Raw genomic sequence first — 19813 nt, forward strand, 5'->3', positions numbered from 1 at the left:
CTATTCTCTATTTATATCTATGCTATAACCAACTTAACCTGTCAGCTGTAGGCCTACCGTGTCCCTATTGACCACTAGCACTGTAGTACAGTCTGTACACTAAATTGCTTTAGGTAAGTCATGCCTATAATATATATATATATAATGCATCTCATTATGTGTCCATTTGTCAACATTATTTTGTTTTTCTTCCACACACACACATATCTCCAGGTTATAGGCTAAAGGATGTACAGGATATCCCTGCACACTAGACACACTCTAAGATGGCCGCTCTCCTCGTGTGTACAGGAGCAGTGTAGACAATGGCCTCATCAGTCAGTGTTGATTGGAGCATCCCCTCACACCACCATGCATCTCAGTGTCTCCTCTAGGTCCCTCGCCTTCTCCCCTCTGGTGAGTCCAGTATCGTGTACTTTTAATTTCAAAATGACAGCTTAATTAAGAGTATAGGATACACAAACAACATAAAATGATTGTCATGCAATTGTGATAGATAATGATGTGTGTTGGGAGGACTATAGTACCCTAGTGCCAAAATCATAGGTACTTAATACACATGATGGGGTTGCTAAAGTGTCTACTGAACATAAATAGATAATAGAGTGCATCAGGCACTGAGTATAAAAAATAAAATCAATCATAATGAGGGAGAGTCCATCTTTCTCTGTGTGTGTGTGTGTGTGTGTGTGTGTGTGTGTGTGTGTGGGTGTGTGTGTGTGTGTGTGTGTGTTTGAAATGTACCCTATTGATGACCCTCTAAGCTGCTCTTTTAACGCTTAATTCCTAATGTAGCCTCCCTCCACCACAGCATATGATATATATTCTGTTATCACGGTCATGCATCGTTATACTTTACATGTTCAGCAGTTTCTAATTAATGGCATTCGTCTAGTATACATTGTATACACGTAGATAATATTCAAAAAACATACCCCATTTGCTTTAGGAGTCGCCAACCTCATATCCCCCACCACATACACAGTGTGGCAAAAGTTAGTGTAATCTTTGCTGACATCAGAAAATCTGAGTGAGTGTATGGAATAGAAACATGCATTATTGGAATAGAAACTGAATCAACTAAGTCCCTAACTCGTAGTGTCATTGAATGCATACTTGTGGCCATGCATCAGTGCTGCTCTGGTAGGCTACCTTTTGTTCCACTCTGACTTAGAGACTCCGTTGTGTTGTCATCATCTTCCACTGTGAAAAGCACTGTTTCATATTCCACAATATTTGGGTTTGTCTGGTTTGCGTGATAGAAACCAAACTGTAGCATTGTTCCGTTATTCACTACATCTCCGTGTACATAGACATTAACTCTCTTGCAGAACTTGTCTGGAAACCATTCTTGGTTGTACGTGATTGTGATGTCTCCTTTCTTGTAAACTGGGTAATCCACACGAGTGTTGTGAATGTACACTGGACCACTTCCTTTTCCAACTACCACTGAAAAGTTTGTGTGATTATCAATTCTGCAAACTTGAAATTGAACAACCGTTGTTGTATTAGATCCATTAGTGACTTCTAGTTGTTTCAATGATAGCGCGGATGCTACAATATAAATAAATAAACATAGCTAGCATTGTGTTGCTGCAGCTCTATCACAATAGACTACTGTACAGTTCTGCATAGTTTATCATGATGCAGCCTTGTGTAGTCTGGCTGATGTATGTGTATGAGGTGCAGAGCCTTGCTTGTACACACTGACTCACTGTATCCTAGCTTGTGTAGGGACTCTGGATCCACTGCACTTGCACTTGTGTATGGGGCCAGGACAGCAAGGAGCAGCACACACCTGTAGACATTGGCAGGGGTCATCTTACAACTCTTTTCCATGAACTATAAAGCATATTATGATATGTGCTACTAGAACTCTGGCTTTATGAAAGTTTGGTGGCAAATTTCAGATTGCAGTCCCCTGGGATTTCCCTGGGAAATTTTTTTTTATGGGTGCCAACAAAGATGTCAATCAATAAGATTTATCCAACACACAGGAAAGGGAAGCACAGTAGGCCACTAGCCTCTCGAGGTGCTCCCTACACAAACATATAAATTATAAGTAAAGGGTATAGGGTAACTAACTGGTTGTGTTCAGGTAACGTTCAAGAGTAACTTTAAAAATGTTATAGGAGGTACTGTTGACTAATTTACTAGATAATTCGTTCCATAGAAAGCAGCTGTTAATATAAAAAAAGAGTATCTGAAACAGTTAACTCTTGTTTGCTTACAAAGGAGTGCTTGATTGTGCGATCTAGTTCTTGTGCAGGGGGATATCTCATTAAAGCTGATACAGTCTAGGTGGTTCATTATCTGGCAGCATGTCAGTAGTCTACGATGATCCTCAAGTGATAGCCAGGATAGCGAATTCGATGTATATTGCATCACTTGTCCCCAACTACAGGATATGATTCGCAAGGCTAAACCCACCATCATCACAGACCCCACCCAACTGGACACCAGGTACCATTCAGTACACTCAAATCCCTGTGATAATTATAACCGTGTTCTTTAATTATCTCAGTTTTGCTGACGTGGCAGGGATGGAGGAAGCAAAGAACGAAGTGGTTGAGTTCGTGGACTACCTCAAGTATCCACAACGCTACTCAGAGCTGGGAGCACGGACACCCAAGGTGAGCCCATGTTGGTACGTGCACTCATGTGTTGCTAATTGAATACTTATGGCTGCCATAATTCACCTTTGAACTGTGCATACTAACTATAAAGAACTGTGCAATCATTCGTACTAGGTATGTATTTTTTTCCCCTAACCCACACCCCCGCCCCCCACTAGGGGGCACTATTATACGGCCCCCCAGGGACTGGCAAGACTCTACTAGCACGTGCACTAGCGGCCGAGGCGTGTGTTCCCTTCCTCTCCATCGCTGGGTCGGACTTTGTGGAGGTGTACGCAGGTGAGGATGTGAGGAAAGTGGAGTATGAGATGTGAGGGTGTGAGGTGTGAGGATGTGAGGGTGTGAGGAAAGTGGAGAGTGTGAGGTGTGAGGGTGTGAGGGTGACTGAGACATAATTAACTCAATTGTTGTACATGTATAAGCAATACTTAGCAATATATAAGATAGTACTTTATTTACAATTGGCTCACTTAACACACAAGTAACATACCTTTAGAGTAATAACTATAGTGATATAATGTTCTTTGTTCGATACATTGTATCGGGAGATGCCTTCACAGTGCTGGTCCATGAATTGAATGTAGCAGATCCATTTAGGCTTCTGTTGCTTCTGTGAGCTGTAGGTTCCTAAGAGCTGTAATTACTCACTTGTAGCAGGGCCAAGGGGAGCAGACCTTTTCAACATAACAGCTCTAAACACACCTAGGGTCCTTTTTTAGCTTTTGTATCCTAGCTAACTTTCCTCTGCTGCACAATTCGCTATCTGACATCAATAAAACTTGTACCATATACTTCTAAAGATCATAGGCTTCTGTTGTTACTATGCTACCTGGCTAGGTATTCACTGCTACCATAATTGTAGGCAGTCAATGTGTAGCTTCCTGACATGTCGGACAGCTACACATTGACTGCAGGGTGTCAACTGTTATTTCAATACCCAGCTATGGACACTCAGTCTCATAATTGAAAGGGGGGGGATATCCCCCCTTTCCCCCCCCCCTTGTATGACACCCTGTGTCCCCTCAGGCACTGGGGCAGCCAGGGTTCGTGACCTCTTCAGCCAGTCAAGGAAACATGCACCGTGCATCATGTACATTGATGAGATTGACGCCGTTGGGAAAACCAGAAGGTGAGCTATTGAATGAAATTTACCCTTTTGTTACATGTGTATGTGTTCCAATGCCCATAACTTGTCTTTAATTTCAATGATTATAGTATTAGTAATAATGGCTGCGCACACACGCACGCACACGCACACCCACACACCACACACACACACACACACACACACACACACACACACACACACACACACACACACACACACAGGTCGTCCATCAGTGAGGGCCACAATGAACAGGAGAACACACTCAACCAGCTCCTCGTGGAAATGGATGGTATTACTCCGCTAGAGAGCGTTGTCATCCTAGCCTCCACCAATCGAGTGGACATACTGGATCAAGCATTGCTACGTCCTGGGAGATTTGACCGTCAGATATCAATCGATCTACCCACTCTTGCCGAGCGAAAGGCTATATTTGAGTTGTACCTCGGTCAAGTATTGTTGGATCCGGACAGAGGAGTCACTGATTATTCAGCACGGCTGGCTGCTCTCACCCCCGGCAACAGTGGTGAGTAGGGGGGCCTCTTAATGGCTACCTCTGAGGAAAGGTCAGCTGCTATATACTAGCTAGGCCAGGTCTCAAATGAGCAGTTTGTGTACACATTAAACAACCTCTCAACAAAGGCAACCTTTGTAAAATTGTGATTGCTTCCAATCTGTTCCACTGTACACACACATAATTATATACAATGCTGGTATTTGTTGATATTGTACTGATGAATAAGTATCTCTGCTTGGTTACATGTATTGGAGAGGTGGGAAATGTTCTTTCATGACCACACAACATTATGTCATCCTTGGAGAAAGGGAATCTTTAGAACCTTAATTAATTATAAATTGTCAGCAAAAATCACCACATACTTGACATAGGTCAGAACTGTACACTTCTCAGAATACCCATGTACAAGCATTGTGTAGTTTCAACCCTAACCCCACACCACACACACACACCACACACCACACACACACACCACCCACCCACACACCACCCACACACACCACACACACACACCACACACAGGTGCTGACATTGCCAACATAGTGAACGAGGCTGCACTCCACGCAGCACGCTACAAGAAGAGTGGAGTGAGGGAAGACGACTTTGAGTATGCTGTAGAGAGAATAATAGCCGGTAAGTCATGTGACATCAAAGCTTGTGTATCATGTGATGTATAGGTATGGAGAAGAAGAATCATGTGATGTCATGTGAGGAGCGTAGGATTGTAGCATACCATGAAGCAGGTCATGCACTAGTCGGGTGGTGTTTGGAACACACAGACCCCATCATGAAGGTGCGGGTGATAGACTAATAATACTAGTGTAACTATAATCATGTGATACACAGGTGAGCATCACTCCTCGGACTAAAGGGGCGCTGGGATTTTCTCAATACCTTCCCTCAGATCAGAAACTGTACACCACAGAACAGGTGTGTGCTACTGACTCTAGCCATCATTATTACTGGTGCGTGCTACTGACTCTTTAGCCATAATTATTACTGGAGTTGCTGAATCTTTGCAGCACACCAGAGCGTTACTTATATGGAATAGTTGCACACACTGTAATCTGTTTACTAGAGCATAATCCTTCATGAATGTTAAACTGCATGAATGTTTAGTAAACTTGTTTGTTTGGTGTTCTATTGTTAATGTTGTGTTTTTGTTGTGTTATTGTTGCAGCTGTTTGATCGCATGAGTATGGCCCTAGGGGGCAGGGCAGCCGAGGCTATCACCTTCAACAGAATCACAACAGGTCAACTGAAATTTATACAATTCCAGTTCGACGTGTGCCATGCTCTTTTATAATAAATTGTAGGCCCATAACTTGAATTCTGTGAATCCAATGTCAAAGATTTTCTGATTTCTGAAAGCTTAGAAAAGTACCTTTCAAATGGTACCATCAAGGTTGATATTCGAGAGATAAAAGTATTTGCCAATTTGGCGATACCATGGATTATATAGCCCATGGTCCGAGGCCGAAAAATGACAAATTAGGGCCCCGATGAAATTTTGGATTGAAACACATCATTTGAAATACATTTTTCTAAGCTTTCAGAAAATCATAAATATGTTGACATTGGATCAACTGTGCTGAAGTTATGGCTGTTGAAAGATGTTCAACTACACCCCCACCCCCTCTGTTCAATCAATTTCTTTCAGCTGCTATAACTTAAATTTTGTGGATCCAAAGTCAACAACTTTATGATTTTCTGAAAGCTTAGAAAAAGACCTTTCAAATGGTGTCATCAAAGTTCATATTTGAGAGAGAAAAGTATTTGCCAATTTGGCCGTACCACGGATTATAGCCAATGGTCCGAGGCCGAAAAATGACCCCGAAAAAATGTTGGATTAATAAGTTTTTAGAAAATCATAAAATTAGATCAACGGTACTAAAGTTATGGCTGTTGAAAGATGTTAACTACAACCCCCCCCCCCTCCGTTCAATCAATGGTTTGAGGATTCGTTCAGCTGCCTTTCCATAGTTATATCCAATTTATAAACACACCCTCCACACACACACACACACACACACACACACACACACACACACACACACACCCTCCATACACACAAACACCACACACTTCTTGTAGGAGCTCGGGACGATCTAGAGAAAGTAACCGAGATGGCGTATCGGCAGGTGGCAGAGTTTGGCATGAGCCCTGTGATTGGTCACATCTCCCTACCACCACAGGCCGGGGGTAAGAGGAGCTACAGTCAGAAGCTGTCACGCATGATTGATGAGGTGAGGGGGTGGGTGTCACAACATGTGTACATGCGTATAGTCTTGTAGATGATTGCATGTACATCATTAGCCATTATCAGAGTAGAATAGTTCTGGCTATTCAACAGATACTTAAAAGCTTTGCACATTATTGCTTTATCAACAACCACAGTCCACCCACACACACACACACACACACACACACACACACACACACACACACAGGAGGTGAAGGAGCTTGTCAACAGAGCATACTTGAGGGCCAAGCAGATATTGGAAGAGCACACAGAGCAGTTAGAGAAAGTGGCAGTCTCGCTACTTGAAAAAGAGGTGGTCAACTACAAGGATCTGGTGGATCTGATTGGTCCAATGGCTCACGAGAAGAGGTTGCATCAACACAGTGAACTGGCAGAAATGTGGACCAATAGATAGCTAGTCATCATAGCAACAGTCATGCTGAACACACACTGTACTCTATTATTCATAGTTCAAGTTTTCATGTGGCACTTAATTTTTTAAACATGAATTTGAATTCTCTTGAAAGAATAAACATATTGAAAGGCATGAGATTGAAGATGTGCAGTAAATTGGATAAAAACAAGATATAATAATTAGTTCAAGCAGTCACATGGCAGTCACATGGCATTGAAATGGAATTTGTGTTTGGCTTGTTTTCTCTCTTTTGAGTCCTGGTACCGTTCTCGAGCTTGTAGGAGGGCTATGATGGTTGCCAGGACAATGGCGATGGCAGCCAGAACACCAGCTGTACTGTACACGAGGTGACTTGGTGTTAGATACAACTCCAACTTCCAACTAGAGAGAGGGAAGATAGTGAAGTATAGTAAACATTGAAAATGATTCTAACTGTAATCACACAGACAAACTTATGTGCAACTCTATAAATGGCTATAGCAAACAGCTCAAAGCATCTTTATAGTATCACTACCTTGTAGAGTCATCGGGATGATGAGTCAGCACAATCACTTGTGAGTTAGGTACTAGTAGCGACCATTCTTTATAACTAGTTGTCCTTGACGACACGTTGCTAGGGGGCAGACTGTATCCCACTCCTATCGTTAGGGACTCAACAAAGTTAGGGGTTTCCCCTAGTCCAAAGAGTACAAAGGGCAGTTGAAGAGGGGAATCTCCATTTCCCCTAACAGTGGCCACTCCCACTTCCTTGTGTCCCTTTCTGTCAGTGGTTGAGAAGCTCACCGTACCTCCAGGTAATGCTGAGGTATACGCCTGAGTGTGTGTGTGTGTGTGTGTGTGTGGGGAGTGGGCGTGGAGTGTGTGTGGTGTGGAGGTGTATGCAGTACACTAACCTCATCAGCACAACTGGAGGAGAAACAGTGTCTACTGAGAACTGCAGGATAAAAGCAACACATCAGCTATCATCCAGACACATCAACACATCAGCTATCATCCAGACACATCAGCTGAATTATGAGCATATGAACTTAGTACACTCACTGAGTACTTTAAGGAAGGTGTGGTCAGTGTCCAGTGTCTGTCTGTGTGCAGTCACTCTAGTCTCCCCTCCCACACCGCCCACACCACCGCCCACACCACCGCCCACACCACCCTGCACCAGCAGCAAGTCTGGTATACCCTGCAACAGAACAAGCATTGTCAAAGAGTGGCTGGAATTCTGTATAATTATATTGTAGAGAAAATGTACACTTCAACCAAATACTTCGTAAAAGAATATTATTTGTCAACTACCGTTAGCATTTGATTTACAATTCTTAATTAGTAGACATTATTATTATAAACAACTACATGTAGTGATGATCAACTGACGTCTTCACTGAGATCAAAGAACATAGCTTGAGTGGTGTTGGTAAATCCTGGCTCATTGAGGTGTAGTGGGTGGAGCTTGTTGTCCTGGTTACCGCCCAGTAATAGCAACGGGTACGACCTATATGCAACAGAAACGAAAATGAAAATACAACAACACGCTCTGAGAGAGGACGTACCTGGTGGTGTTGCTCTGAGAGAGGACGTACTTGGTGGTGTTGCTCACTGCTGGTATAAGGATATCAGGGAAGCCATCCAAGTTGATATCTCCAACTGACGGTCTCATATCCTCTAGTACAGTGGGCCCCAGCTGTGTCAGGTTGACCGTGACCACCTGGAGGGAGGGGATAGTACGGTACACTTAGCAGTATGGAGGCAATATTGAGGCATACAGCACATGTGTGTGTGTGTTGTAACATGCTGCCATGGTAGGTTTGGTACAGATGAATGTTTATACTCACAGAGATGAACTCTAGTTTCCAGTCTTTGTCTGCCTGACAGTGCAACACATCAGATCCAGGAAACTGCACACAAGCACAAGAAATAATAAGTACTAGACTGATTGATACACACAGGCACAAGCACACACACACACACTGTGTACTAGACTGATTGATACACACAGGCACAAACACACACACACACTGTGTACTAGACTGATTGATACACACAGGCACAAGCACACACACACACACTGTGTACTAGACTGACTTGATTACCTTCCTCAGTAAGAGCACATGTACGGCTGTGTGGAGACAATCATTGTCATAGCAACTGAACAAGACCACCTCCATTTGTCCATCAGCATCTACAGCAATCAATGTCTATAATGAATTCTTGCAAAATATGGATAAATATCCTAGAAAGTGTCTAACAGATCAGCAAACACGAGTCAATAGAACACTAGAAGCTGGTGGTTTCTGAGGTGAGCATGTGTCTTATTCTTATTCTCACCCATATCAGCCACGAGGGGAATACCAATCACAGCTGAGCTGTGTAGTGCAAGGGGGAGGGCTACCATCTCCTCTCTGGAGTCCTGTTAGAGGGCAAAGGTCAATGTTAGCTGGCAAGAGACCGAAGCTAACACACATATGCATAAAGTAATAGCTAAACCAGCACAGAAAGTGTGCATGCTCAGCATCAATAATTGAATACTAAGTTCATTCCAGTGTTTCCATATTAGGCAAGAGTTCTTCTTCAACTACCTGGGGGCATTTGTGGGCAAAAGCTCTTCTAGATTAGCTACCATTAGGGGACATTTCTGGGGAATAATTCTGACACCCAGTCCTGGATACCTCACTACACAATAACAATAGTACTCTCCAACATAAACAATCATGAATGGAGAGAACTCACTCCATTCAAGAGCAGGAAACCATGAGTGCTGTCACTTTCTCTGTCATTGCCATTGCTGACAAAGACCAACAGTTCAGGAACACAGTCTGAGCTCAGGTCAACAAAGTAGCTGCTGTGAACCTTGAACCTTCCACTAGCGAGAAGTATAGAGCTGCTGAAATCCCTGTACAGTTAACGAAACAACGAGCCTCCATATCATGTTTTGGAAAATGAAAAACGCAAAGATCTACATTGTACTTGCACACAGGTCTAGTTAGGGTGGAGGCTAGCCTCATTCCCAGGTCGATTTTGTTCTAACGACCTAGGTAGAGGCACACTAGGCCCACCCACCTCATCCCATCACTGATCCACACCACGTAGCCCCCCTCTCTTGTCACAGCAGCCAGGTCAGCTAGGTGGTCTCCATTGTAGCTGTAGTGAAGGACATTCTTGTAGAGTAAGGGAATACATTGTTTCATTTGGTACACTGTATAATAAAGCACTATCAAGTAACAATATGAAGTGGACACACTTACTCCAGTACCAGTGGATGGCCAGTGAGGTGTTCCTTCAAGGTGAGGTTACCTAGGTGATCAAAATACACATGAAAGCATAATTATTATACTACCAAGAACATTATTCGATAACAGTTGACTTGCTAAGGGGATACAACCAACTCACCACTGACTGCAATTGTTCCGTCACTACGTAAACGACACCAATGAACAGTTGCTAGGCAACAGTCTCCAGTATCGGCTGTGTTGCTGAATGACACAATATCTGTAACACCATCTCCATCGAAATCAGCCACACCCACTCTCAGGATGGGCAGGGGGGTGTCCCTGGAGTGATTAGCTATGGTATAAGCATACACAGGCAGGTTCTACTCACAGTGTGAGGTGAGTGTGCTGGAAGGAGTTCGTGTTCCCATTCCATAAATAGAGACTGTGTTCGATTCCTGTTCCATGCATAATACATAGGGGAAACATCGTATTTATTGACAACAATTTAATAGTCTATGGCAATGGCAATGGCGTACACACACACACACACTATTAATACAGCGCTCTGTGCTACACTGATCTACCCGGTACCCTCAGTGTGTGATGTATGTACCTGTATCATTCACTATTAGTATATCTGTGAGTCTGTCTCCATTGAAGTCTGCCAGTGCACTCACGCTCCCTCTAGACAACCCAAGACCCACGGAACTGGTTACTTCAGAGAAATCCAGCGCTAAGATTACCTGCGCAAGTCCAACCATGCTCCATAACACTGTTAACCAAGGTCCATCGCTTGTCTTTAGAGAAGTCATGGTATTGATTCTAATAAATGCCCATTTTAGAGTTGGTTCAAAGGTCAAATCTATATACTCTACTATAGGTCAAAGGTCATTTTGCGTATCAATATGCTAGCCTCGATTCCAGGCCGCACTCCTTGTCCTTAGCTAGCAATATCATTGATTATGCATGCATGGGCATGAGCAGTATGTCTTGGTTGCCATTCACAGTGCTATTTTGCATAAGCCTTATAATTTTGCATATAGTCTAAATTATTATATAAATTATTATACGAAACCTCTAGTATAAAGCTACAAAATGACTAGGGGATGCATGTTATCTACACGATCCTGATATCACGTATGTCACATCATGGTTTAAAGGATGCAAATGGATGCTGGTTAAATGTATTGATTATTTATGACAAGCACATACATATGACTACAGAACAGACTCTGTTTCATCACATGAGTGAAGACATATACACATCCTGTTCCCACATGCACATTATAGGGTTCAGTTGTTGCTGTTCATCATCCCATTCACATCCAATAAGACTGTGTGTTGAGTTCAGTACTAGTTTAGCATGTACACTAACATCTACAAGCCACTCTTCTACTTCAGCTTCCCCATGCAGGTATCATTGATGAGGGTATACAACACATGTATATAGCATCTCACCTCCCCCCTGCCATAAGCTGTGATAGCACAATGTGGGCCTGCATGCACGCTGTATATACCTCCCACCATGTGTACCAGGTGGTGGTCCCAGTTACACGTTAACACCAATAATATTGCGAGTACACGTACATGATACGATGTTACATGATGTTGCTAATTGGTATGATGATTAGATGCATGTGCGCCTTAATTCAGTGCTATAATTATTAGACCACAATATTAATTAAGTGATCATTGCATGGACCTTGTGGTTTAATACAGACAAAATATCTCACATGAACCCTGATGCAATTTAATCCATAAGTTATTAATAGATAACTTTATCATGTATGCTTGATCCTTAGTTCCTCCATTTCATCATCTTCCTGTGAACTATTAGCAGGTTTTATCATGTGTTTAGTATAGCAATGGTGTTGACGTAGTCCGATTTTACACAAAAATTATGACAGAGGTGGCATAAAATATAAAAGGGCCTTCCAAAAACTTAAAACTCAGAACACTTTGGAAGCAAAGAATTATAAAAAGCTGTTGTCACGATCTTTCTTGAATTCTATATAAGTGATTGTGATCACGATGAAGGGCTTGCTTTTACTTGCTCTTCTTGTTCACTGTGCATATGGTGCACATGATCTTAATGAGGAGTACAGATTCTCTGCTGATCTGAGTCCTTCCTACAAACTTCACTGGAGTTTCGATCTGCAAGCAGGAACTATTGCGTTTGCAGTGAATGTGAGCACCACGGGATGGGTTGGCTTCGGACTGTCTCCTAATGGACAAATGCCCGGATCAGATGTGATTATCGGGTGGGTAGACCAAACTGGAGCAGTTCAATTTAAGGTGAGAATTAATTCTTTTATATGTGCAGGCAATACGATCCTGGACATGTACATGCATGTACTATGCATTCTGTATGGACATGTACATGCACTGACTACATGCATGCACTACAGGACCGATACGCCACTGGCAGATTCCTACCTCCAGTGGACCTTAGTCAAGACTGGTTTCTGGTCAGCGGAGAGGAAGAAAATGGCTACACAATACTGGAGTTCACTAGGAACCTCACTTCTTGTGATATGAATGACCTGAACATAGAGGTAAATACAAAATATATATAGTTACTTATCATGCATGCATTTGTCTCTATCGGCATACAGGCTGACACAGCCAGGGTGATTTGGAGCTATCGCTCAAGTGATCCAACCAGTGAGAGTGACATTCGTGGACATGAGGTGGCAGGCTCCACAAGTCTCAACCTTCTTGGAGGACTGCCTCAAGAAAGAGTAGAACCAAACTCTGCTGACTTTACCATCCTCACTAGCAATGTGAGCTCTTGCATGCATGTATAGACAATTAAGTTTTATATTAATGATTGTACTGCATACATTGTACGACCATTACTCCTCTGCACATATACATGTATATAGGTGACCATTCCAGCTGTAGACACGACCTATTGGTGTGTGGTCAGTGAAATACCTTCTGAAGTCAGAGAACAAGAGAGATACGTATACAAGGTAAAATTAGGACATCAATTTTAGGCTCATTTGGATGCATGTGCAAAAAGGTTCTAAGTTTCTTATAATAAATGATAAGTGCATGAATTCTTGCTATTATTATTATATTACGATGCTCTGAACAGATTTCTCCTGAGATATCAGCAAACAGTTCTGCATACGTTCATCATATCATCATCTATCTGTGCAACGAGTTGAACAACACTTTCCTTGGAGACAGCTCTGTGTGTGAAGACACTCATATTGATATCAGATCTTGCAGAGGAAGTGAAATCATTGCTGGATGGGCAGTAGGAGGAGAGGTCAATAATTGCATTAAGCATTAAAAATCACACTTATCTTATATAATTATAGGCCATATATTCAATTAGTCTCATGAATCAGCCGCCGTTCTTTTGGTGGTTCCAAAAGAACGGCGGCTGATTCATGAGACTAATATTCAATTCCACCGCCCACCTCTCAGTTTGTGCAGGTCCACCCCTAATAAGCCACGGGAGCCATTATATCAGGCTTGCAATAACTTTGTACTCCATATAGGGCTTAATTTACACGTACTATATTTTCATCTATACTGCATGTATGGTATGGAATATGCCTTTATCAAAATACTAATATCCCTGCATGCATGTTATTCTCTACCTTCAGGATTTTGTATTCCCACCTGGAGTGGCTCTGCCAATAGGTGGTGAAAACTCTAGAAGATACATCGTCATTGAAATGCATTATGACAACCCAGATCTTCAAACAGGTACTGAGCAAATACATTTTCCTAATCCATGTGACACTGTACATATACGTGTGCATGTTCATAATTATGTAATGACTTTGTATAGGGGTTGTTGACAACTCTGGAATTCGATTCACGTACTCGAGCAATCGTCCGGAACACGAAGCTGGGACGCTAGCCTTGGGTGGACCAATTGACCCTCATCTGATCATCCCACCAGGAACACCTGACTTCACAATCAATGCATTTTGCTCTCGCGAATGCACCCAAGCAGTGAGTGTGTCTGTTAGAGGTACTGCATGGATGAGGCTGACTACATGTACTATTATTCTCATAGCATCTACCTTCTGAGGGCATTCAAGTGTTCGGAAATTTGCTCCATACTCATCTTGCAGGTACTGTATACTATTATAGCATGTATGCACATATACATGTATAGTGAATTAATGCTGTGATCCGTAACTATATATACTTAAAACATTTTATCTCTATATACAGGACATGGGTTGGTGGTGGATCACTTTAGAGATGCCGAGTGTGGACTCCTGGAGCAGCTGGAGCCTATCGATGAAAACAGACGCTATGATTTCAACTATCAGCAATACACCATCCTACCCAAAACAGTTACTGTGTTGCCTGTGAGTTTCATTGCATGCATACTCATAGTGCTTAACCCAATCAATCACTTGTGTTATAGGGAGATGAACTAAAATTAAGCTGTTTCTATGGTACTTCTGACAAATCTCAAGTAACACTGGTAAGTCACTTCAATCAGATCGCTCGTATAAAAATTACAGCATTTATGTACTAATTGCATTGACATTGAAGTTCAATGTACTGCATGTGTTAATTGGCATGCTTCATGTAGGGTGGTGAAAGCACAAGAGATGAGATGTGCTTCAGTTTTCTGTACTACTATCCGAAAACTGAGCTGGATTATTGCGGCTCGTTGCCTGTTGCAGATGCATATGAGGAATTTGCAAGACAATACGTAAAGTGAGACAACCAGGCCATTAATATTTATAGCGGATAGAATATGTTCATGGTAACTATAATATATATATAGATCTGTAACCTCTCTGTGCATGGCTATCAGTATAGTTTTGCAGTGTAATCAACATTGCTCTTTATTAAATTTCTATGCCTTCTATTTACAGCTCTTCAATGCACAGCGATCTTTTTTTTAGCCTTCTCATTGGAAATCACGATGTTGCTCGACCAATTCTGAACACTGTGGAATGGAGTCAGGAGGCCATTGATGCTCTACAAAGGATCTACCTTGAGAGCCCTCAGGGCAGCTATTGCTCAGTATGTTCTCATGGCAACTACAGTTCTTATCTCACTCATCACACCCCTAGTGTACATGCATGGCCAGCTAGTGTAGTTTACTTGTAATAGTGGTAACACATCTCTTTGATGCATTTATTCAATACAGAATGGGAGTGGTTTCATATTCACGAATAATGATGACATCCCTAATGCTGATCAATGTCCCTATGTCTCCCCTGACATTTGCACGGGTGAGCCTGGCTCTCAAGGAAGGTGCTGTAGCCAGCTGGGGTCAGGGTCCACCACACTCAGCCAACTGTCGACACTAGCTGTGCTATTTATTGTTCTGTCAATCTCTTTGCTATAATGCAGACTATAATTTTATGCTGAACTGAAGTTATTTCTCATATAATACTGTGTGCTCAGCTGTTTATGAAAACTGATAAGTTTTTTGTTTGAACCTCTTTAACTTCTGGGCATGCGTAGTGCCAATGCTGCGGGCTGATTTTTCCCCAATAGAACTGATATCTAGACTAGTTGCGTTCCAATAGAAACAAATCGGAGCTAGTGCCACTGCCTGTCTGATAGCTACTATCGGAGTGCATGATTAATAGTTCACAGGAAGATGATGAAATGGAGGAACTAAGGATCAAGCATACATAATAAACATCTATTTATGAGCATCAAGATTCATATTATATATTTTGTCTGTATTAATTAAACCACAAGGTCCATGCACTCCTGGCCAGGGTTGTTGCTGTGCATCATCCCATTCTGGCACATCCAATTGGACTATGTGTTGAGTTCAGTTCAGCATGTACAGACTTTTGCTAACATCTACAAGCCACTCTTCTACTTCAGCTTCCCCATGCAGGTATCATTGAGGGTATACAACACATGTATATAGCATCTCACCTCGCCCCTGCCATAAGCTGTGATATAGCATGCACATGCACTGTGGGCCTGCATGCACGCTGTATATACCTCCCACCATGTGTACCAGGAGGTGGTCCCAGCCCGTTTTTAAATTATTTACACGTTAACACCAATAATTACATGATGTTACATGATGTTGCTAATTGGTATGATATTAGTGATTAAGATGTGCGCTTTTAGTGCTATATACCCAGGAACTATAGACTGCAGTATTAACTAGTCATTGCATGGACCTTGTGGTTTAATGCAGACAAAATATATAATATGAATCTTGATGCAATTTAATCATTAATAGATGACTTTATCATGTATGCTTGATCCTTCCTTAGTTCATCCATTTCATCATTTTCCTGTGAGCTATTAGCAGGTTTTATCATGTGTTTAGTATAGCAATGGTGTTGACGTAGTCTGATTTTACACAGTTAAAATTATGACAGAGGTGGCATAAAATATAAAAGGGCCTTCCAAAAACTTAAAACTCAGAACACTTTGGAAGCAAAGAATTACAAAGTTGTTGTCACGATCTTTCTTGACTTCTATAGCGATTGTGATCACGATGAAGGGCTTGCTTTTACTTGCTCTTCTTGTTCACTGTGCATATGGTGCACATGATCTCAATGAGGAGTACAGATTCTCTGCTGATCTGAGTCCTTCCTACAAACTTCACTGGAGTTTCGATCTGCAAGCAGGAACTATTGCGTTTGCAGTGAATGTGAGCACCACGGGATGGGTTGGCTTCGGACTGTCTCCTAATGGACAAATGCCCGGATCAGATGTGATTATCGGGTGGGTAGACCAAACTGGAGCGGTTCAATTTATGGTGAGGATTAATGCTATGGGCAGGCAATACGATCCTGGACATGTACATGCATGTACTATGCATTCTGTATGGACACGTACATGCATTGTATACACACTGATCATGACCACATGCACGCACTACAGGACCGATATGCCACTGGTAGATTCCTACCTCCAGTGGACCTTAGTCAAGACTGGTTTCTGGTCAGCGGAGAGGAAGAAAATGGCTACACAATACTGGAGTTCACTAGGAACCTCACTTCTTGTGATATGAATGACCTGAACATAGAGGTAAATACAAAATATATATAGTTACTTATCATGCATGCATTTGTCTCTATCGGCATACAGGCTGACACAGCCAGGGTGATTTGGAGCTATCGCTCAAGTGATCCAACCAGTGAGAGTGACATTCGTGGACATGAGGTGGCAGGCTCCACAAGTCTCAACCTTCTTGGAGGACTGCCTCAAGAAAGAGTAGAACCAAACTCTGCTGACTTTACCATCCTCACTAGCAATGTGAGCTCTTGCATGTAGACAAAGAAAATAAGTTTACACACTATCAATTAATGATTGTACTGCATACATTGTACGACCATTACTCCTCTGCATATACATGTATATAGGTGACCATTCCAGCTGTAGACACAACCTATTGGTGTGTGGTCAGTGAATTACCTTCTGAAGTCAGAGAACAAGAGAGATACGTATACAAGGTAAAATTAGGACATCAATTTTAGGCTCATTTGGATGCATGTGCAAAAAGGTTCTAAGTTTCTTATAATGAAATGATAAGTGCATAAATTCTTGCTATTATTATTATATTACGATGCTCTGAACAGATTTCTCCTGAGATATCAGCAAACAGTTCTGCAAACGTTCATCATATCATCATCTATCAGTGCAACGAGTTGAACAACACTTTCCTTGGAGACAGCGCTGTGTGTGAAGACACTCATATTGATATCAGATCTTGCAGAGGGAGTGAAATCCTTGCTGCATGGGCAGTAGGAGGAGAGGTGAGAATCACACTTATCCCTATAGGCCGTATATATATTTATAGATTTCAATTCCACCGCCCATGCACCTCTCAGTTTGTGCAGGTTCACCACTAAGCCACAGAAGCCATTATATCAGGCTTGCAATAACTTTGTACTCCATATTATTTTCATCTTCTGCATGCCTTATCAAATTAAAATACTACATGGTATCCCTGCATGCTTGTTATTATCTCTATACCTTCAGGATTTTGTATTCCCACCTGAAGTGGCTCTGCCAATAGGCGGTGAAAACTCTAGAAGATACATCCTCATTGAAATGCATTATGACAACCCAGATCTTCAAACAGGTACTGAGCAAATACATTTTCCTAATCCATATGACACTGTACGTATATACGTATACGTTTAAAATTATGTAATGACTTTGTATAGGGGTTGTTGACAACTCTGGAATTCGATTCACGTACTCGAGCAATCGTCCTGAACACGAAGCTGGGACGCTAGGCTTGGGTGGACCAATTGACCCTCATCTGATCATCCCACCAGGAACACCTGACTTCACAATCAACGCATTTTGTTCCCGCGAATGCACCCAAGCAGTGAGTGTGTCTGTTAGAGGTACTGGATAGAGGCTGACTACATGTACTATTATTCTCATAGCATCTACCTTCTGAGGGCATTCAAGTGTTTGGAAATTTGCTCCATACTCATCTTGCAGGTACTGTATACTATTATTGCATGCAGTATACATGTACATAGTGAATTAATGCTGTGATCGTATACTTAAAACATTTTATCTCTATATACAGGACATGGGTTGGTGGTGGATCACTTTAGAGATGCTGAGTGTGGACTCGTGGAGCAGCTGGAGCCTATCGATGAAAACAAACGCTATGACTTCAACTACCAGCAATACACCATCCTACCCAAAACAGTCACTGTGTTGCCTGTGAGTTGATTGCATATTCGATCATAGTGCTAATAACTCAATACGTGTGTTATAGGGAGATGAAATAAAAATAAGCTGTTTCTATGGTACTTCTGACAAATCTCAAGTAACACTGGTAAGTCACTTCAATCAGATCACTCGTACAAGAAATTACAGAATTTATGTACTAATTGCATTGACAATCAAGTTCAATGTGTTTAATGGCATGCTTCATGTAGGGTGGTCAAAGCACAAGAGATGAGATGTGCTTCAGTTTTCTGTACTACTACCCAAAAACTGAGCTGACTTATTGCAGGTCCTTGCCTGTTGCAGATGCATATGAGGAATTTGCAAGACAATACATAAAGTGAGACAACCCGGCACTAGTACCATGCAGATAGAATATTGTCCACGGTAACTATTTAACCAGTCTTACTGTGTAATCAGCATCATTCACTCTTTATTGAATTTCTATTTACAGCTCATCAATGCACGACGTCCTTTCTCAGAGTTTTCTCGCTGGAGATCACGATGCTGCTCGACCAATTCTGAACACTGTGGAGTGGAGCCAGGAGGCCATTGATGCTCTACAAAGGATCTACCTTGAGAGCCCTCAGGGCAGCTTTTGCAGAGTATGTTCTTATGGCAACTACAGTTCTTATCTCACTCATTACACCCCTATATTGCACATGCATGGCCAGTGTAGTTTACTTGTAATAGTGGTAACACATCTCTTTGATGCAATACAGAATGGGAGTGGTTTCATATACACGAATAATGATGACATCCCTAATGCTGATCAATGTCCCTATGTCTCCCCTGACACTTGCACGGGTGAGCCTGGCTCTCAAGGAAGGTGCTGTAGCCAGCTGGGGTCAGGGTCCACCACACTCAGCCAACTGTCGACACTAGCTGTGCTATTTATTGTACTGTCAATCTCTCTGTTTTACTAGCTATAAATGCAGACTATAATTATGCTGAACTAAAGTTATTCCTCATATAAAACTGTGTGCTTAGCTGTTTGAAAATAAGTTTGTTGTTGAACCTCTCTTTGA

At 42.0% G+C, this 19813-nt stretch overlaps 4 protein-coding genes and 1 long non-coding RNA gene across 6 annotated transcripts; 3 read left to right on the forward strand and 2 right to left on the reverse strand.

The window, feature by feature from the left end:
- Window positions 1-7037, forward strand: LOC135345556 (paraplegin-like). Its single transcript, XM_064542974.1, has 13 exons — window positions 1-113; window positions 214-396; window positions 2405-2463; window positions 2525-2633; window positions 2795-2915; window positions 3663-3765; window positions 3966-4267; window positions 4781-4891; window positions 4936-5051; window positions 5105-5188; window positions 5439-5511; window positions 6353-6504; window positions 6709-7037. The coding sequence occupies exons 2-13, from the start codon at window positions 229-231 to the stop codon at window positions 6913-6915; spliced, it is 1605 nt and encodes a 534-aa protein (XP_064399044.1). The 5' UTR covers window positions 1-113; window positions 214-228; the 3' UTR covers window positions 6916-7037.
- On the reverse strand, window positions 434-3499 carry LOC135345602 (uncharacterized). The gene is made up of 5 exons (XR_010397771.1): window positions 3127-3499; window positions 1716-1798; window positions 1153-1554; window positions 936-1026; window positions 434-667 (listed from the first exon to the last, which is right to left on the reverse strand). It is a non-coding gene; the product is annotated as an uncharacterized LOC135345602 (long non-coding RNA).
- LOC135345548 (T-cell immunomodulatory protein-like) lies at window positions 7010-10950 on the reverse strand. Of its 2 annotated transcripts, none has more exons than XM_064542963.1 (15): window positions 10735-10950; window positions 10510-10576; window positions 10300-10460; window positions 10155-10203; window positions 9970-10050; window positions 9640-9802; window positions 9238-9319; window positions 9003-9091; window positions 8745-8807; window positions 8493-8617; window positions 8287-8404; window positions 7957-8095; window positions 7809-7849; window positions 7430-7728; window positions 7010-7296 (listed from the first exon to the last, which is right to left on the reverse strand). In XM_064542963.1, the coding sequence occupies exons 1-15, from the start codon at window positions 10931-10933 to the stop codon at window positions 7119-7121; spliced, it is 1854 nt and encodes a 617-aa protein (XP_064399033.1). In that variant the 5' UTR covers window positions 10934-10950; the 3' UTR covers window positions 7010-7118. The 2 variants fall into 2 exon arrangements, with proteins under 2 accessions (XP_064399033.1, XP_064399032.1); XM_064542962.1 differs by having other exon boundaries at window positions 8463-8617.
- A 1017-nt stretch (window positions 10951-11967) lies between these two features.
- Window positions 11968-15552, forward strand: LOC135345550 (DBH-like monooxygenase protein 2 homolog). Its single transcript, XM_064542965.1, has 13 exons — window positions 11968-12416; window positions 12530-12676; window positions 12737-12904; window positions 13007-13096; window positions 13222-13398; window positions 13742-13844; window positions 13930-14096; window positions 14161-14218; window positions 14322-14461; window positions 14521-14580; window positions 14692-14819; window positions 14981-15131; window positions 15259-15552. The coding sequence occupies exons 1-13, from the start codon at window positions 12153-12155 to the stop codon at window positions 15457-15459; spliced, it is 1854 nt and encodes a 617-aa protein (XP_064399035.1). The 5' UTR covers window positions 11968-12152; the 3' UTR covers window positions 15460-15552.
- A 1018-nt stretch (window positions 15553-16570) lies between these two features.
- Window positions 16571-19788, forward strand: LOC135345549 (DBH-like monooxygenase protein 2 homolog). The gene is made up of 13 exons (XM_064542964.1): window positions 16571-16848; window positions 16974-17120; window positions 17181-17348; window positions 17456-17545; window positions 17672-17848; window positions 18075-18177; window positions 18263-18429; window positions 18491-18548; window positions 18640-18779; window positions 18835-18894; window positions 18998-19125; window positions 19240-19390; window positions 19508-19788. The coding sequence occupies exons 1-13, from the start codon at window positions 16585-16587 to the stop codon at window positions 19709-19711; spliced, it is 1857 nt and encodes a 618-aa protein (XP_064399034.1). The 5' UTR covers window positions 16571-16584; the 3' UTR covers window positions 19712-19788.
- The last annotated feature ends 25 nt before the right edge of the window (window positions 19789-19813 follow it).

Source organism: Halichondria panicea, chromosome 12, assembly GCF_963675165.1.
Source record: "Halichondria panicea chromosome 12, odHalPani1.1, whole genome shotgun sequence".
NCBI lineage: Eukaryota > Metazoa > Porifera > Demospongiae > Suberitida > Halichondriidae > Halichondria > Halichondria panicea.

Excerpts from the sequence above, each read along its gene's own strand:
- LOC135345556 (XM_064542974.1), top strand. The coding sequence starts at position 229 with ATGTACAGGATATCCCTGCACACTAGACACACTCTAAGATGGCCGCTC. Across the intron at positions 2,634-2,794 it reads TGGGAGCACGGACACCCAAG|GGGGCACTATTATACGGCCC; the intron begins GTGAGCCCATGT and ends GCCCCCCACTAG. Across the intron at positions 2,916-3,662 it reads CTTTGTGGAGGTGTACGCAG|GCACTGGGGCAGCCAGGGTT; the intron begins GTGAGGATGTGA and ends GTGTCCCCTCAG.
- LOC135345548 (XM_064542962.1), bottom strand. The coding sequence starts at position 10,933 with ATGACTTCTCTAAAGACAAGCGATGGACCTTGGTTAACAGTGTTATGG. Across the intron at positions 10,461-10,509 it reads CAGCACACTCACCTCACACT|GGACACCCCCCTGCCCATCC; the intron begins GTGAGTAGAACC and ends TAATCACTCCAG. Across the intron at positions 7,729-7,808 it reads CCTCCAGTTGTGCTGATGAG|GCGTATACCTCAGCATTACC; the intron begins GTTAGTGTACTG and ends ACACACACTCAG.
- LOC135345550 (XM_064542965.1), top strand. The coding sequence starts at position 12,153 with ATGAAGGGCTTGCTTTTACTTGCTCTTCTTGTTCACTGTGCATATGGT. Across the intron at positions 13,845-13,929 it reads CAACCCAGATCTTCAAACAG|GGGTTGTTGACAACTCTGGA; the intron begins GTACTGAGCAAA and ends GACTTTGTATAG. Across the intron at positions 14,820-14,980 it reads TTTGCAAGACAATACGTAAA|CTCTTCAATGCACAGCGATC; the intron begins GTGAGACAACCA and ends TTCTATTTACAG.
- LOC135345549 (XM_064542964.1), top strand. The coding sequence starts at position 16,585 with ATGAAGGGCTTGCTTTTACTTGCTCTTCTTGTTCACTGTGCATATGGT. Across the intron at positions 17,546-17,671 it reads AAGAGAGATACGTATACAAG|ATTTCTCCTGAGATATCAGC; the intron begins GTAAAATTAGGA and ends TGCTCTGAACAG. Across the intron at positions 18,780-18,834 it reads AAACAGTCACTGTGTTGCCT|GGAGATGAAATAAAAATAAG; the intron begins GTGAGTTGATTG and ends CGTGTGTTATAG.